Source organism: Schistocerca serialis, chromosome 3 (assembly GCF_023864345.2).
Source record: "Schistocerca serialis cubense isolate TAMUIC-IGC-003099 chromosome 3, iqSchSeri2.2, whole genome shotgun sequence".
Classification (NCBI taxonomy): Eukaryota; Metazoa; Arthropoda; class Insecta; order Orthoptera; family Acrididae; genus Schistocerca; species Schistocerca serialis.
The window spans coordinates 405,276,944-405,296,796 of NC_064640.1; the positions used below are offsets into that span (position 1 = coordinate 405,276,944).

The 19,853-nt window shown below is 40.8% G+C and overlaps 1 protein-coding gene across 3 annotated transcripts in view; it reads right to left on the minus strand.

Annotated features, from left to right (window-relative positions):
- LOC126470261 (dual specificity protein phosphatase CDC14AB-like) overlaps positions 1–19,853 on the minus strand; it is a 242,951-nt gene that overhangs the window by 177,419 nt on the left and 45,679 nt on the right. For all 3 annotated transcript variants that reach the window (XM_050097992.1, XM_050097993.1, XM_050097991.1), the window contains exon 5: positions 5,126–5,218. In XM_050097992.1, coding sequence (XP_049953949.1) covers positions 5,126–5,218 — 93 coding nt within the window. The remainder of the gene's footprint in view (positions 1–5,125; positions 5,219–19,853) is intronic.

A 19,853-nucleotide genomic window follows, 5' to 3' on the forward strand; every position in this document is an offset into this window, starting at 1 on the left:
CAGAGAAAGAATTTCTACTGATAGATGAATCCAAAAGGCAATACGTGAAACTTTCTGCGGATGAGCTAAAATGCAAAGAACTGAGTAAGAATAGGCGACTGTGGAGACAGTCATTCGCATTTCTATCGACATTCGGCCATGAGGAGTGCGAAGCCAAATTGTTACAACCGGTAAGAGAAATTCCGGAAGATTGTGTGCGAAAAATAGTCGCACTGAACCAGAGTCTTTGGACCTATCTAAACAGTAACTAATGGCTATATGTAGCTCCTAAGGAAGAAGGACTCACAGTTTTATGTGGAAAGGAACCCCCAAAGGACTTATTAATGAAAGGGGTAGGAAAAATAAGTTTTTATAGTAAATGTAAGGGATATGGAACGAGAGTGTTCATACAAACAGATAGAGTAATTCATAGCAACGTAACGAAGAAAGATGTAATACCTCAGATTAATTTAGAATTTGACTGTTGTGTTGTAAACAAAGAAAAGAAAAATGTCTCAATGCTAACATTAGAATTACCATTGGATCAGGTAGTAACACAATTAGACGATTTGAAAGTCGCTGGGAAAAGACTGGATGATGTCCAACGAAAGGCAGGAAGGCAGGAGGAAGAACTCAAATATTCCAGATATTTTACACATTACTCAGTAACTACATATGTAGCTATATCAATAGTCATTTTTATTATAATAACATGTTGCTGTAAAAACTGTAGATGATGTAAAGAATGATTGAAAAGCATATGGAAATACTATGACGATAGTGACTGTTGTGGTAAAGTATGTATAAGAAACACCATTGTAAATCAGTGCCCAGAGACTAGCTCAAGTAGGAGACAAACTAATAAAGAAACTGAAGATGTGGTAATATATGAAAGATGTGGATAAAACCAAGAAGAGTCAGTTCTGTTCAGAAACAGGCGTTACGTAAAATCAAAAGATAAAATATATTAAAACTGTCTTATAAAAAGGTGAAATCAACGTTTAGTGTTTAGTCCATGTTTTATGAAACTGTACCTACTATGTAACTGTAGTTACCAACGTTGAATGAAAATGGTATTTTGTATCAATGCTTTAAAAACGAAAAAAAAAATGTACCTTGACAAATGTATGTTTGATAAATAGTAGTTTGTATCAATGCTTTGTAAAAAAATGTACCTTGATAAATGTACGTTTGATAAACATTATCTATGTATAAAATAATTGTGCCTAACAAAGAACTTAATGGAATTAAGTGTACCGAATGTATATGAAAGAAAATAACATGTCAAATGTTGATGTAACAAAGAAAATGTAAGCAAGTAACCCAAATAAAATGAGAGTGTCACAATTGACGCTACTCTGAGGAGTAACGCCAATTTCCCCATCGGGGGAGGTGGTGTAACCGCAGAAACAAGCCAAGTCTAATTACAGTCGTTTTCAGGCAGTACGCCGAGAATAGTATGTAGGAAGGAGTTAAAATTGTAGCGCTGGATGCCTGGCATGGCCGAAGGGTCAGCCAAGGCGGAATTCAAACTGTTGGGCAGCGACACTTGATAAGAAAGCAAACAGCAAGCAGATACAAATGAAGCTCTGTGTAAGGACTCATGATAAGCAATCAATTAAGAGTATCAACAGAAAGCATTCCTGGCTAGAGAGAGAGGTCTGGGAGTGGAAAGAGAAAGAAAGAGGGCCCTTGGTGGGGACAGCACTACGTCATGAGGAGCCAATGAAGGGCTCAGGACACAGTGCGTGACCATATAGGGAGAGGCGCCTCTATCCCTCCACCCAGCCTCTGAAGAACAATAACAACAATAATACTTTAACGATACCAAATAAGGACAAGTTGCCTTCGAAGCTACGTCATGCCAAGCGCTGACGGGGTCGAAGGGGGAACGCTAACAAAACTCGAGAGCACGCCGCTCTGCCTTCTTCTTGTCAGGTAGTTCTTGGTCTCTCCATGTCAGGTTCTAGGTAGCGACTGTAGTCAGCGTAATAGCAGCAGCCGACTTGGGCTGAGAAACGGGCTGTAGGCAGGCAGCCGGAGATAGCCGCCGAAGAGCGTTAGGGCGTAGCCGCGGGACTCTGACATAGGGCGCTAGGAAATATTGTAGAGCGTCTAGTAGGCAGTCAAACGGTGGAACCAGTCACCGTCTCTGTATTAGACTTGGCCTTCCTGGGAATACAATCACCATGCAGTTAGGGTGAGCTGTAATTATTCGGAATAAACTGCAATTTGTTAAAGTTAGCAAGACTTTAATTCTACCCGCTTCCTAGCCTTGTACCTTCACACCGGGGATTTCCACATCTTAGCCAGATCAAAAAGTCTCCCTCTCACTAAGTTCAACCGGTTAAATCCCTTTCACAAACCATGTCGCTCAATCCCTCGCAATACCCACGCTTGGGACGCGACAACACGCCCCACACCATTACAGAGCCTCCACCAACTTCAACAGTCCCCTGCTGACATGCAGGGTCCATGGATTCATGAGGTTGTCTCCATACCTGTACATGTCCGTCTGCTCGATACAATTTCAAATGAGACTCGTCCGACCAGGCAACATGTTTCCAGTCATCAAAAGACCAATGTCAGCGTTGAAGGGCCCAGGTGAGGCGTAAAGCTTCATGTTGTCGAGTCAGCAAGGGTACACGAGTGGGCCTTCGGCTCTGAAAGCTAATATCGATGAAGTTTTGTTGAATGGTTTGTACGCTGTCACTTGTTGATGGCCCAGCATTGAAATCTGCAGCAATTTGTGGAAGGGTTGCACTTCTGTCGCATTGAGTGATTCTCTTCCGTCATCGTTGGAATCTTTTTCTAGCTGCATCAATGTCAGAGATTTGACATTTTACCGGATTCCTGATATTCACAGTACACTCGTGAAATGGTCATATGGGAAAATCCCCACTTCATCGCTACCTCTGAGATGCTGCATCCCATCGCTTGTGCATCAACTATAGCACCATGTTCAAACTCACTTAAATCTTGATAACCTGCCATTGCAGCAGCAGCAACTGATCTGACAACTGCGCCAGACACTTGTTGTCTTATATAGGGATTGTCGAGCACAGCGCTGTATTCTGTCCGTTTACATATCTCTGTATTTGAATATGCGTGCCCATACCAGTTTCTTTCATGCTTCAGTGCAGCTTTGTTATCATTTATATCGTTAGACTTCAGTGTCATATTGTGATAAATGCTCAGACCAAAATAATCTGCAGAGAAAAGTTATTTAATGAATCTGTAGTTTTGGAGCTATCAGTTGGTTCTGATCCAGATGATGTTTATTATTTCAGAGGTTAATTGTGTAGGACAACGTCTTTTCCATGCAGCCTCTGACTATGATACAGGATAAATTATTATGACAAGAACAATTGCTACTCACCATATAGCACAGATGCTGAGTCGCAGGCAGGCACACCAAAAAGACTGTCAAAGAAAGCTTTCGGCCAAACAGGCCTCCATCAGATTTGGACAATGTACACACACACACACACACACACACACACACACACACACACACACACACACAAAAAAAAAAAAAAAAACCACAGTCTCTGGCTGTCACTGCCAGACTTGCCCTTGGCAACCAGACACTGTGTGTGTGTGTGTGTGTGTGTGTGTGTGTGTGTGTGTGTGTGTTATGAGCCCTAATTTCTCATAACATTTTCATGGTCCTTACAAAAAACAAATCATTCTAAAATCAGCTTCAAATTCTGGATCTCTAAATTTACTCAATAGTGTTCCTCGAAAAGAATGTCACCTTCCCTCCAGGGATTCCCATTTCAGTTCCCAAATCATCTCCGCAATACTTCTTCAATTCCTCAATTCATTTTTCATTTATTACCATTGTAGTTTTCCATTCAATGTCAAGCACCATGATATTTAACATCAGCATTTGAACATTATGATCCGAGAGACCACTCATTATAGGACATACACTGTGACTCTGCAGTTCCCATACATCTATATTTTACCTTCATTACTAGTGCTTAATGGTCCATTCTCCATCTACCAGCAACTTTACGATACTAGTCAGTTTTCCAAAGATGTTTAAAACAATGTCAGACCACTCTACGATTTTCTGTTAACTCGATTCCTAAAATCTATAGTTTGTGTGTTAAATGTGTCGTTAACTTGGCAGTATTTTCCTTGAAAACTCTAGCGTTGCTTTATAAAGGAGTTTCAGATCATGTCAACTCTCTCTGACCCTAATCAGACTGGAAGTTTGTCTAGCATTATTAGTGGTAATCTTTTAAAGACATCCGAATTTTTGTGGCAGAGCAGCAACAATCATAAAACCTCAACAAATGGCGAATGTGTTCAGCATAATGGAAATCTAAGTAACTATAATGGACGTAATTCTTAATATTTTTTGCCGACTTGCAAAATCTATCATTAGTTACTCTGGTGAGCAAGAAACATAAAAAAATATTAGGAGAATGAGTAACAAACAATCTCTGCTTCGTTGTTTAATAATATAAAAAGGTACACTCATCTTAAAGCAGTGTTTTGTTAATGTTTGTGATATTTAGAATTCAGGTTAATAATTGTGTGTTATTTGTATCATAACAGTTAGTATTTTCTTTGATAACCCACTGCAGATCAAGAATGAGTATCCCCATCCCAATAAATTACATGTGGCTACTGACAGAAGTGGTGTCTTACAACCAGTCTGACCCACTGCATATTATGACACCACATGGTAGGCAGTATCCCCTAATCCCTCTACATTTAACTACTTAAGTATTTTTTTCCATTATCATGGAGCACAACAAACCACCAATTCAATTGTTCCTTCTTTGACGTACAGTTAATTAAATAAGAGATTTCTTTTAAGTAACATGTTCACTAACAAACATTACAGAACCACTACAATTATGCTGCTGTCTGCAACAATTATTGTCTTACATTTAGAAAAAATCAAAGGACAAGAGAAGAGCCAATAATACCATAATATATTATACAAGCATGACAGATTTAGTTACAAATTTTTGTAAAATTGATGCCAACAGCTGGTCAATTAACACACAACTGAAGTAGAGACTTATTTTTGTCTCATTCATTATTAGAGAAAATTCAATTTTAAACTATCATAATTTGTTACTTTTATTGTCAGGAAATGTGAAAGTATGGAAGACATTATACATACCGCATATGATGCAATTAAGAAGGCAGCATTGACACGCTTTTGGACATCCATTGTTGTGTAATGAACAATCTTCTTCTTTGCCAGAGAAAATGACTGAGGGAAAAAAAATTAAAATTATCAACTGTATTAAGAGTTTTATGAGCTTCCATTAGTATCAGTGTTTCAGTGACACAGGTAAAGGATCAACACATTTTTTTATACAACCAAACATAGTACATGTTAATATCAAAACATGATTCAGTTTTCACAAGCTATTGTTGGAATACAAAAAACAGTTTTCCTCTGGAAACATGTTTTACAATGAAAATTTATCTTGAAAATAATTATAATAATGAACACATCCCTCTATATGCCAAATTACAGGAAGCTTGAGGCTTACATACATTTTCTAAAACATTTATAGTGGTATTTAGATCTGTACAATCAATAAGATAAACTTAACATGAAAACACAATTCATCACAGGTAGACATAACAACCGAGTGGCCCTTCTGTATATTATATAACACTGATACAAGGAGAGTCCCAAAAACAGTTCCCTGGGTGTACCAATGTGTTATAAAAAATTCATATATTTTTTATACTATGGCAAGTGGTCTCTTTCAGGACAACATTGTGACTGAAGACTTCCCACTACTACATTTATTTAACACACTCAGTGCCGACCCAATACTTGTGCATGTCAGCAGAATCCAGGCAGTGTTAGTTGTGTTCAAAAATTTATATCTTGGAAAATATCAAACCTACAAATACAAAATTAGCACTCTTTTCAACTCAGTTGGTCTTCTTTAATATGCAATGATGAACGGAATCCTGCATGGTGTAACATTGGCACATTATATTATTATGCACGACATTGTTTTCGTAAAATTAAAAAAGTCATCATTCATGTAGGTAGAGTCAATGAGTTCATGAATAAATAATGTTCAGTGTTGAATATTGTATTTAAATACAATAGCACTTTCTACTAGATCTATACTGCATTTTCGTATGAAATATTTGAAAACGGCTTTCTATACAGAACGCCACACAGCACTGTTCGCATGGATAACATGTCTCCTTGCAAGATGCTTTCCCGCTTCCTTTCTTTGATCCTGAAGAACAAACATAACGTGTGGGAGGAATATTTTTTGCTTGTGGGTGGTAAATGTGGAAGGAAAAGTCTGTGTCAGTCAGCCTACAAATCTGTTTTGTTTATTTGGAGCAGATGGCACGATTGGTAATGAAATCGGTTATTGCCATTATCTTGGTCTCAAATGAAGTGTGTAACCAAAATGCATTCAGTACTCCCAGAGAAGCGGAGGGGGGGGAGGGGGAGGGGAGTTTCTGCCACCATTTTACAGTTCTGTGCCTGAACTCATCGTACTGCGGTCGCCTTCAACCTGTTTAGTCCGAATTATCTTCGCTACCTACAGCATTGAAACATTTTCAAAATTCAGCAAATCGGCAATTTCTTCATCAGATAAATCACGGCATGCCACTTCTCTTTCACGGAATACCAATAATGTGCTCAAAACACAGGCGACAACAATGACTCGTAACCAACGAAGTACTACAAAAACAACACACATATTCACGTAATCTATGAGTGCAACTAATAAAAAAACTGTATAAACATTGTATATCGATAGTCACAGGTTGGGGGGGGGGGGGGGGGGGAAGCAGTGATTTTTAATCAACAAAAGATGCTGGCCCAGTAGAACCTATGTGCTTGGTGCTTTTGGAAAGAAGCGCGAGCCATAGAATCTACGGGCTTGGCGATGAGACGGTTAACCTGTTCAGATTAGGCTCTTCAGGCATGCTCTTAAATTGGGCCAAATTTTTACGCATACAGTACTCTTTTTGCATTTTTGTTTAACTGGATAATGTTATGCTTATATCAAAGGCAGAAACAATTCAAGAACTTTCACTGCCAACAAAATAATTTATGATGTTTGGTACAACAATACACTTACTTAATAGTAATAATAATATCACCACTTAATATCAGACAGTCCTATATCAGAGAAGAATGAAAACCCTAAGAACACGAATAAGGTATGTCCATAGCCTCAGCACAAAATATGCAGAAGTCTAGGAGTAGCACATCTCTCCAATAAATGGTATGACCACACACCAAACACAGACACGACAGCTGCATGTAACACTGTCCGGTATGACCAATACATACCAACCAACCAGTTACAGCTAACACACTTGACATCGTTGTATGTCAGGCAGATAAAAGATTATGACTCTTATTCGAAGTATCAGTCTCATGTGATGGCAACATTAATGACAAGGTTGCTCAGAAAAAATTGAAATAGAAGGATCTGAGCATCAAGATTGGCAACGTAAAAACTGATGTCATGTCAGTTATCATTGGTGCCCTAGGATCAACACCATATAACCTTAAGCACATTCTATCAAGAATCCCAGGGCACAGTTAACAAAGCGGAAAAAAAAGAGATAGTACTTTTTGTGTCCAACCGAATTTTAAGTAAAGAACTGTACAGTCACTCAAGTGACTAGGTCAACTCCGGAGGAAGCTGGAAGTAACCTGGAATGGATTTGACTGTGTCCAACAATGTAATCTCCATTGTGATTAATAATAATAATAATAATAATAATAATAATAACAGTAGTCATAAATGTTAATACAAACATGAGTATAGGTATAAAAGTAAGACATTATGACATGGTCAGTTGTATGAAACAGAAATGAAGTTAGACTCTCCCAGTCAGGGACTTTGAGGTACGAGAAGGACCTATACTGAAAAGAGGGCTATCACTTACAATAGCATGCAGTGGGCATGCAAAAGCAGGGGCAGACATTATTGATGTTTTAGGAGGCAAGTCATTTACTCCTCAGGGAGTCACACCTAGTGATACGTGGCTGGCGACCACGGGGCTCCAAGCTGAGTCCTGGCATTGCTTCCACTTACTTATGCCAGGCTCCTCACTTTTATCTTTCCTATCTGGCCACCCTCGGCCAGCTCTTGTTCTTTTCCGACCCTGACGCTATTAGGTTTCGAGGGCTAGGGGTTTTTCACTTTCCAACCTATACTTCTCATGCAGCGTCTGAGCAGGCGGCTGCAAAAGGCGTCTGTATCCCATGTTAGGGGCGGCCTCCAGAACTGCGGAAGGCAACGGAATACCACTGCAGATTATCTTCCCTGCATAATGCAGTCCCCATTTTATGCACAAAAAATGGCTTCCTCTCATGTTAAATCAGTATCCGGAGGTAAAATAGTCCCCCATTCAGATCTCCGGGAAGGGGGGGGGGGGGGGGGACAACTTGAAAGGAGGCAAAAAATCAAAACGAGAATTGGTACCTGGAATGTCAGAACTCTGCTACAAGCAGGAAAACTAGAAAACCTTAAAAGAGAGATGGAAAAGAATCATATGGACCTCGTAGGAGTTGCTGAGGTAAGATGGAATGGACACGGAGAGTTGCAGTCAGATGAATATGTATTCTACTACTCAGGAGGAGAAGTAAAAGGAATTAATGGAGTAGGAATGATTATGACAAAGGAATTGGCTAAATGTGTGGAATATGTAGACTGTGCAAATGACCGGGTTATTGGTGTAAGGCTGAAAGGAGCACAAAAAGATTTACTGATTGTCCAGGTGTACATGCCAACTTCAGAACATGATGACTAAATTGTAGAGGAAACGTACAATGTAATAGAGAGAATAATGGACGAAAATAAAAAATGCTGCAAAATAGTAATGGGAGACTGGAACGCCATTGTGGGAGAAGGGAAAGAGGGAAACGTAGTAGGCAGTCATGGTCTTGGAAAGAGAAATGACAGAGGTGAATGGTTAATTGACTTCTGCCGGGAAATGCAGCTTAAAGCGGCAAACACATGGTTCAAGAACCATAAGAGGAGGCTCTACACTTGGAAATCACCAGGGGATAAATACAGAAACCAAATCGATTTTATACTGGTAGAAGAAAGATACAGGAATGGAATTAAGAAGGTGCACACATTACCAGGTGCAGATATTAATAGTGACCACAACTTACTTATGGCAGAACTAGAAATAAGAATGAAAAAACTGAAGAAGGCGACAATGGTGAAGAAGTGGGATCTAGAGAAGATAAGGTCCAACAAAGAACAAATTACAGAAATGCTGTCTCGGGACTTTCTAAACACATTACGAGACAAAGAAGCACCTGATAATGCCAACGAGTACTGGAATATGCTGAAAGAAGGAATCATTAAAGCAGGACAGCAAAATATAGGATATGTAAAAGGTAAAAGGTCAAAAAAACCATGGGTCACACAAGAAATGATTTCCAAGATGGAGGAGAGAAGAAAATTGAAAAACAAGAACACTGGAGATGCAAGAAAGATACACTGAAGGTTAAATAACGAACTGCGAAGAGAAACAGAGCAGGCTAGGAAAAAATGGCTAAAAGAGGAATGTGATGAAATTGAAGAACTAGACAGGAAGGGAATATACGACTTACTATACAACAGAGTAAAGACTATGACATGGGAACAAAACAGAGCAGGAAGTGCTACTATGGAAATTTTGAGTAAAGACGAAGAGGTAGTGTACAAAGATCGTGACGATGTCCTCCAGAGATGGGAAGAATATATAAAAGAGCTATATGACACAAATAGCAAACCAGAAACTCTGGAACTTGAATCACACAACAGTGTAAGTGATGAAGAGAAAAGACCGACCATCATAATGGAAGAAGTAAAGTCAGCCATTGCTGCAATGAAAAATGGCAAAGCAGTAGGCATAGATACAATACCGGGAGAAATACTAAAATGCTTGAACCACAATGGAATAAGAGAAATATTGAGGTTATGTAATAAACTATATGACAGTGGTGAATGGCCTGAGGACTTTTTGACAACAGTAATGATTCCATTACCGAAAAAACAAGGAACCAAGAAATGCAGCGAGCACAGGACAATCAGCCTCATTTCACATGCAGCCAAAGTGATGTTAAGAATAATTAATAAAAGACTCGAAAAAGTAATAGAGGAGAATCTCGGCGAGAAGCAGTTTGGCTTTAGACGGAATACGGGCACCAGAGGCGCAATAGGGCTCCTACAAATCTTGGGAGAAAGGTTTATTGAAAAAGGAAGAGACCTATATATGTGCTTCATCGATTTAGAAAAGGCATTTGACAATGTGGTTTGGGACAAGCTGGCGACTATTATGAGGGAAAAGAGAGTGGACTGGAAAACCAGAAGACTTATAAACTCATTATACCTTAATCAAAAAGTTTCAGTTAAAGTGAGAGGAGAAAGTAGAAACTGGATCAGACTAGGGAAAGGAGTAAGACAAGGATGCTGTTTATCACCTACTCTTTTCAACCTGTACTTGGAAAATATGATTGACCAATGCTCATTAGATGACAAAGGAGTAGAAATTGGAGGAAGAAGAGTAGGGTGCTTGAGATTTGCTGATGACATGGTCCTTCTAGCCACAGGGGAAAAAGAATTACAGGATTTGGTGGACACCATTGCAACTAACGGAAAAAAATATGGAATGAAAATTAACACAAATAAAACAAAAGTATTGGCAACAGGAGGAAATAAGGAAATAAAAATTGTGCTGAATGGAGAAACACTAGAACAGGTGCAAAATTTTAAGTATCTTGGAAGCAGGATAGACACCGACGAAGTGCACCACAGAAATTAAAACAAGGATAGCAATGGCAAAAGAGGCGTTTTATAAGAAAAGGAGAATCTTCTGCAGCGGTATGGACAGAGAACTCAGAAAGAGACTCATAAAATGTCTTGTATGGAGTGTTCTTCTATATGGCACTGAAACATGGACTATGAGGAAAAAAGACAGAGAAAGGCTGGAGGCTTTTGAGATCTGGACATGGCGGAAGATGGAAAGAATAAGTTGGATGGACAGAGTAAAAAATGAAGAGGTACTGAGAAGAGTGGGAGAGAAAAGACAATTACTAGATGTAATAAAGAGAAGAAAAAGAAATTGGATTGGGCATATATTAAGAAAGAATGACGGACTGATAAAAACAGTTTTAGAAGGTTATGTAGAAGGGAAAAGGAAGCGAGGAAGGAAGAGATTCCAGATACTGGATGACATGATGGACGGTACAACATACAGTAGCCTTAAGAAGGAAGCAATGGATCGCAGAAAATGGAGAGGCAAAGGACCTGCTAATATAGCAGATAACTGATGATGATGATGAAAGCGAAAGATGTGACTTAGTTCTTTGGTATTGTGAATGAAATCATTCCAAAGTTGGGTCCTCATTATGGAACAGAAAAAAAGGAAATTATAGAGTACATCCAGTTGGCGATGAGGCCTTTAGGGGTGATACACATCATCAGATTGGGAAGGATATCAGTTCTGCCCTTTCAAATGATCCATCCCAGCATTTAAGGAAATTATTCTACACCTAGAACTGGATGGCCAAACAGGCTTTAGAACTACTGTTCTCCTGAATAATAGACCAGTGTCATACCACTGTACTACCTCTCTAAAGTTATGAAAAATAATTATAAAATGTGGTTGTGTGATGGAGTAAGACAGAAAGGCTTTTGCTCCAACGGTAACACTTGTTTCCGCTATGTTGTTCAGACTAAAGTGTTAATGTAAGAGAGAAGGGATTGCACATGTTGTTCCAATGGTAAAGCAGACAAGAGTATATAAAAGTCTCAGTAGTAGTCTGTGTTTAGCTAGGGTAAGTGTGCATAAATGATTAACATCATTGATATATAGAACATGAGCACTCAGTGTCAGCACCAAGCAGTGTGAGCTTTGCAGCATTCACACTGACCGTACTTCACACTGCACGCTCCATATTCTCCATCACTTGCCACAAGACCAATGGACAGCATTACATATGAAGACAAAGGTCACCATAAATGACCACACTCACAACAGAGCATATTGTATCCTTCTGTGCCCCTTTATGAGATGGCGAATGCAGAGATCTGGCAGAAGTCAGAGAGAAGACACGTCAAGCCTCGGAGGACTGCCATCGACGGCAGCACCGCAAACATTTAAATATCTACCTCATCTGCCACCTAGAAATGCAAACACAACAGATATCTCTGGTGATGAGGATTGGATTGAGACATCATTGGGGTTGAGAGATACAAGGAGGCAACAAAATTACTACAAGCTGGCTTAACAGAACACAAGGCCTGCACTAATACAGATTTTTTTGTCAGAAATTACTCACAGAAACTGTCAATTTTCTTCTCTTTCAGGGGGAGGATAAAGGTTTTGCTTATCCTTTTCCTTTCAGAATGGAGCATCATATTTGAAAGAGTAAACATTTGTTACAAGAACAACAAAATCAGCATGCAGCTCAGAAAACAACAAATGAAGCTCAGAATTACAAAGATTAAGTGCTGCCTCCACTATTTCATCCATTCAATGCCAAAGTGGGAAAATGGTCCAAATATTAGAAGCAGCTTGAGCAGCAATTCTCAGTACATAACATTCACGCCAAATCTCGCTGTTCATTTTTCTTATTTGGGCCAGTGTAGGAATCTTTAGACTATGCAGAAAATTGTTTCCTCAAGTAGTAGCCCACTCAGACACTCTAGTGAGAAAATTGAATGAATCTTGTGAATTTCACATACATGTGGCTGCTGCTTGCTACAAATTTTTCAGAAAGGGTGAACAATCTAACCAGTCCTACAGAGAATGGATAGCAGAACTTACTGGCATGACAAGAAATTGCAAATTTAACTGTATTTGTGGAGGTTTTTGACATGGATGTCAATCAGCAACTGTTGTATAATACAAAATTTGAAAAACACAGCCCTCAGTCGCGAACACAATTAATTTGTGACCTAGGTTTCGGTGTCACGAGGGACACCTTCTTCGGACAAAATTAAAACTAAATGTTACAGTATAACGTACCAAAAAATACGAAAGCTGCGGTCATACCTGATAGTGTCAGATAGTCGGCATTAAAATAAAATGCAACAGAGGTGCAAGTCACTAGGGGCTGCCATGTGTCCTCTGCTACAGTCAACACAAAACTGGAACATCATGTGACTTGTGGGCCACGGAAACTTCAAGACAATACCACCATCTGGTGGTTAATTGGTAAAACAAGCTATTTTGTAAACAACTCTCATAACTGCAGAGAGGGAAATAATCAAACACCTGAACGGTGTACATGAAGTAATTACAATATTTGTGGAGCTTCATTTCTGGGTGAAATATTCATGATGATAGTGCCCAGAATATAGCACACAATAGAATTAAAGTGGAAATCTTAAATCGTCAAAATCCCTGTCTGAGCGAAGTCCTTCAAGTGACAAACTCTGGAAGTACAAGACTTCGTAGAGTTAGATCTTCATGTACCCATAGTTCCAGCTGTGAGCGCCAAGCATTCTACATGGGATTGCAAGTCACAAACTGTTCAGGTTGCCCAGTGCAGCAAGTATAAGTAATTCACAGCATGACTGAGCCAGCACAACCACCCTCACAATCCAAAGTCATGTGCACAGCACCTCATCACATACAGCAGTAAACATTTAAACATAGCTTTTTCTGCCAAGCTGAATGCTGACACTGACATAAAATGAGACACACACAGCAAATGTGCTTACAGAAAAACTGTAAAGTGTATTCCGTTCCACACAGACCTCACCAGCAGAAAACGGGAATTAACACTGTTTCACAAATGGAATTCAAAGGTGCTCCTTCTAGCAGGGCTCAGTCCAAACCTAAGTGAAATCACATGAAGCGCAAGCTTAAAAGGACACAGCAAAACCTTGTTGCTGAAAGGTCACATCAGCTTTCCCTAGACAGCCTCCATCAAGATTCAAAGTGTAAACATCTCAGGGCAGAATACCGCCCTTCAGATTCAAAGCAACAGCCGCAAATTGTTCTTTACTTTACAAATACTCAACCAAAATGTGAAATTTTGGCTAGATACTGTGGCTTCAGTTACTTTACTCAATCAGCAAACTTATGAACAGTTAAGATGCCCATTTCACGAATTACAATGGCAAAAGAATTTCTGTTCTCAGGACATGTACACTATAAGAAAAAAACAAAAATATAGCCAATGCAGTGATATTCATTATAGTGCAATTGAGCCCTAGTCCAAATTTATTTGGAATCAATAGATTCAATTTGTTCAGTCTGCATATTCTAGATAATGTATATGCAGTCAGTACTCAGTTTTCGCATGACAGTACACTGGGGTATGCAAAGGATTTCAAAGTGTATATTATGTTTAAAAGTAATGGAAAACTTAAATTTTACAGAGTACATGCAGTACCCTGCACTATTTGAAATGAGGCACCCACTGAACTGAAATGACTGGACGAAACTGGTGCCTTGAAAGCATTTCAGCAAGAAAATGGGCATCTCCTGCAGTAATCACAAGGACAGTAAACAAAAAACTAGACACTGTGCAAATTTCAAAGCCCTGTAAATGCTTAAACAGTGATAGATTCATTCCCACTACCATGTACCAATCAATTAATGGACAGATTAGCAGGAGGAAGATTTTTCTCAAAAACAGGTTTAGCAGATGCTTACCTGCAACTTTCTCTTAAGAATAGAACAAAGAAATTTATGGTAATTAATATGAAAGAAGACTTGTTTTAGTATCAGTGCCTTCCCTTTAGAATAGCCTCAGCTGCTACTCTGTTTCAACATTTTTAAAACAACTAACAAGGTCTCATCGTGTTATAATTATTAGGAAAATATAATAGTGTCCGGAAAAACACCAGAAGGAAATCTTGGTAATTTTGAATGCCTCTTTCACAGGTGCAGGGTTGAAATGTAATCTGCCAAAATGCTCTTTCTTTAACACAGAAACTGAATATTTGGGGCATATTACTGATGCTCAGGGCTCATGCCGCACTTCTGAATATTTAGAGGCCATCTGAAGATAACCTTCTCTTAAAAACATATTCTGGAATTACAAGCATTTATTAGGAAAATTAATTAATAGGTAAGATTTATACTGTACGCATCTCAAATTGTGGCATGAGTACATTGCCTCAGGTCTAAAAATATTCTTCTCAAATGCAAACGATCTTTTCAGCTGTTAAAGGATGCCTTTGCTTAGTCAAAATTGTCTTATACAGTTCAATCTGAAGAAACCCGTAGTACTGGCAGTCGACACTTCCTCATATGGCATTGAAGAAGTTTCATCGAACAAAGTTGGCAACACCCTGCATCACACAAGATTATGGCAAAAATTTTGAACAAAGCTCAAGTGAATTACAGTCAGTCAGAAATGATATGGCAGTGCAGCCACGTACACTGCTGTCATGACTGCAGAATTAGCATTTAGCACCGTTGGTAAGAAGGCGAACCAAGAGCACCTGCTTCACTTGTTGACAGGCCGCTGCTGGCTAAGTGGCCCAAGTGTCACGCCACCAGTGTGGCCTTGCCACGCTTACAGAATGTTCAATTTACAGACTACGACAGTTCTTTGATATTCAATGGTGAATGTTGCATGTTACAGACTCAGCCTGGTCTGCAATTCTTCTGTTAATGTTTTCATGCGTTTGTGCGATTCTGGTGTTCTGCTCACCATTGCTGTATTTTGTGTGTTGATTGTTGTCAATAAGGAACTGTAGATACCACAGTTTTTGATGATGAGTTTGTTTGTTTCTACACGTGTTCAAAAAGTACAGCAGATACAGCATTAGTTGAGTTATTTGAACAGCAGTTAAATTTTGCTTCATCAGTTGGTCACATATTTGCAAAGTACCACAAGATGTCCGCAACTACCCAGTGTTTGCCCAACCACACACCCTGCTTTTCCACTGTTCAAGAAGCAATGGAAGACTGGGACTTGTCAGGCCAGTCCTACCAAGCATGGGTAGCCAACCTCTGAGGTTTAAGTAAGAAGTGCCAACTTATTTGTGATTACTGTAAACAGTCCTATGTCGACACTCTGAAATGCAACGACATTATACATTCTGCTCCAGACAGAGAGGTACGTCATGATGCTTTGCATCTAGAAGATCCTACAGTCGCAGTGGTACAGGATATCGTTCAGGCATTCGAAGTGTCACACGCTGCATCTGAAGTCTGAGAAAATCTTGGACATTGTGTTGTTGTATTTGTCCCCATTTGATGCAGGTTTCCCTTGTGCCCTGATTGTTGTCATGTTCACGCCCATTGTCACTGTCTGCACTGGTACGCACACTGTGTGGCTTGCCATGAACATGGTCATGTGGCAAATGTCGTGGACATAGAGTTTACAGAGAGTCCTAGTGTTAAATCTCTGCACATCCATGAGGTCAGCATTCCCAGAACATTCCGTGTTATGCAGCAAATTCAGCAACATCAGTTTAGCAGAAGCGTACCTGCAGCTTTACCTGGATTTCACTTACCAATACACTATGGTCATCAACATTATCTTCAGGTTGTACCATTATACAAGCCTGCTGTTTCAGTATCAAGTGCTCCTGCCATTTTCCAGAGATTTATAGTACAGTTAACACAAAGTGCTCTGTGCTGTGCAAATTATATCAATGACATCATCATCACAGGTTCAACACAGCAGGAACATCTTGTTAACTCTCGGATTCTGTTCACTGAATTGCATCTCGGATTCTATTCACTGAATTGCAAGAGGTAGACTTTAAGTACAATTTTCAGAAGTCAAATTTTTTTCAGACGGAAATAGAATATTTCGGCCACTTTGTTGCAAAGTACAGCATCAAATCCATGTAGCACCAAGTAGCTGCTACTGACTACCTACTTAAATTGCAGAACCTGAAGGAAAGTCAATTGTTTCTTGGTAAAGTTAGTTATTATTCTAAATCTCTCCCAAACACAGCGAGTATCGTTCACCCCATTACACAACTTACACGAAAAGGGTGTTACTTTCGTTTGGTCAGTGGATTGTGACAGTGTGTTCACTCACATCAAGTTGCTGCTCAAGTCATCAATGTGCCTTGGCACCTTCACACCAGGTAAACAGTTTGTTTTGGCCACAGATGCCTCCCAATAAAGGGCTGGGGCTTTTTCGTGTTAGAGAAATGCTGATAGCTCTGAACAGCCTATCACATATGCCTCCAAGATGTTGACAGCTGCTCAACGCAATTATTCTCAGACAGAAAAGGAAACCTTGGCCACCACGTACACTGTCCATTAGTTTCATGTTTTCCTCTAAAGGCAACACATTCCATCTCATCATCAACCATAAGCCATTTGTGGCACTTTCTGGCCTCTGGTCACAGCTTCTCAACAGGACGGCACGGATATCACTATGAGATTCATTACAGATCACGCACACAGCAAGCTAATGTGGATGCTTTGTCCCACTTGCCTATGGGAACTGAACTGGTCTTCAACAAAGCCAAAGTTGTCTGTTTCCAGTCCGATGACCACCTGCAGTTTGTCGTAGATAGACTTCTGATAGCCTATTGCATGGCAAAGGCCACCCGGGAAGTTCATTTAGTGTGCAATGGTTGGCCAGAGCAGCTGCTCAATAAAGAGTCTATTCTGCCCCATAAATATTTACTCCTTCTGTCATCGGTTGGCAGTAGTCAATGGTGCCTCACTCCTCAGCACGGTCTTTCATGATCCCTGAGTCATCGTCCTTCCGGTCCTGTGGGCTTACATCTTTGCACTCTTACACCATGGTCACTGGGGTATAGCCTGCTTGAAAGTCCCAGTATGGTGTTTTGTCTACTTGCCCGACAGTGATTCAGCAACTGAGAAGATCGTGAGTGTCAACAGTTTGCAAAGCAACAGGCGACTGCACCTTGAACTTCCGCTCCATAGCCCACGTCAAGTTATCTGTGGGACTGCATTCACATTGACTTTTTGGGTCCCTTCCATAATTCTGTGTGGTTGGTGGTGGTCGATGCATTGCCCAATTATCCATGTATCATCTGCATGCACTCCACTACTACACAAGTTATTGTGTGGGCTTTCGCCCAGGTTTCTGCAATCGAAGGGATGACCCTGACGATGGTTGGTTAGTTGGTTAGAAGAGGGAAGAAGGGACCAAACTACGAGGTCATCGGTCCCTTGTTCCTAATAAAACAATGCCACAAGTGTGAGAATAAAACAGAATGAACACTAAACAGAACAAAAGAGGACAAGAAAACAACACAGACACACTAGAAACAGAAGAGAGTAAAACAAGAAAGCAGATTACAGTGGCTGGCCGACCACAAGAATAAAAAGGAAAAGCCAACCACTCTGCAACACATTGAAACCTCCACCCTAAAAGCACTAGGGTAGAGGACACAGAAGGACAAAGGACATGCGCTAAAACTTCGATCAAATGATAAAACCCACTCTCACGAATAAAATGTAAAACTAAATCAGCCAGTGAGGTGTTGTCAGATAAAATGAGCGGCAACGAGTCCGGTAACCCAAGATTTCGTTGCTGGGCAGTCAAAGTGGGTCAGTGCACCAGAATATGGGCCACTGTCAACCGGGCCCCGCACCGACACTGAGGTGGGTCTTCACGGCCCAGGAGGTAACAGTGGGTCGCCCAAGCATGGCCAATGCAGAGCCAGCAGACGACAACTGATTCCCTGCGAGAGGCCCGCATGGAAGACTTCCACACATTCAGTCTCCTTAATGACACGCGGGTTGTTGGCGTACTGTTATGACATTCCTCTCCCAAATCCGAAAAACCCTGCAGCGTAAGTCAGAACACATGTCAGGTTCAGAGATGCCCATCTCCAGAAGTGGTTTCCACGTAGCCTGTTTGGTCAGCCTGTCGGCAAGTTCGTTGCCTGGGATGCCGACGTGTGCTGGGGTCCACACAAACACCACTGAATGACGGGACCGGTCCACGGCATGTATACACTCAAGCATCAGGCAAGGAATGTTGTTCAAGATGGCCTCTGTGGTCAAAGGCATAGGCAACATTATCATCAGCCATCGAGCCGTCGGTGTAAACCACTTCAGAGCCCCAGAACACTTCAAGAATCGAGAGGAAGTGATAGCGGAGAGCCGCAGGGTTAATGGAGTCCTTAGGGCCATGCAAAAGGTCCAGGCGAAGCTTCGGCCTATAGCTACAGCATGAAGGTGTACATGAATGGACCTCGAGGGAGGTGGTGAAGGCAAGGATTCCAGTTCAGAAAGAAGCGATCGCACGAGAACCGCAATTGTTGGCCCTGACCTGGGCCACCTATGCGGGAGGCGAACCGCCATGGTTGGGAAAAGAAGACGATAATTAGGATGTTCAGGAGACCTATAAATGTGTGCAATGTAACTGGCGAGCAGTTGTGCACGTCTGATCTTCAATGGAGGGACTCCATCCTCCACCAGTACGCTTGTCACCGGACTCGTCTTAAAAGCTGTTGCTAGTCGAACTCTGCAATGGTGCAATGGGTTGAGCAAACACAATGCTGAGGGTGCCGCCCAACCATAAATAACACTCCCATAGTCAAGGCGGACTGAACAAGGGCTCTGTAGAGCTGCAGCAGCGTGGAGTGATCTGCACCCCAGTTGGTGTTGCTCAGGCAGTGGAGGGCTTTCAGATGCTGCCTACACTTCCATTTAAGCTGACAAAGGTGAGGAAGCCAAGTCAAACTGGTGTCGAAAACCAGACCTAAGAATCAATATGTCTCCACTACAGTGAGTGGATCGTCATTAACGTTAAGTGCTAGTTCGGGATGAACGGTACAACGCTGACAGAAATGCATGACACACGTCTTCATGGTGGAAAACTGGAAGCCATGGGCTAGAGCCCACCACTGCGCCTTGTGGATGGCTCCCTGTAGGTGACGCTCAGCAACACCAGTACTGGAGCAGCCGTACGAAATGCAGAAGTCGTCTGCATA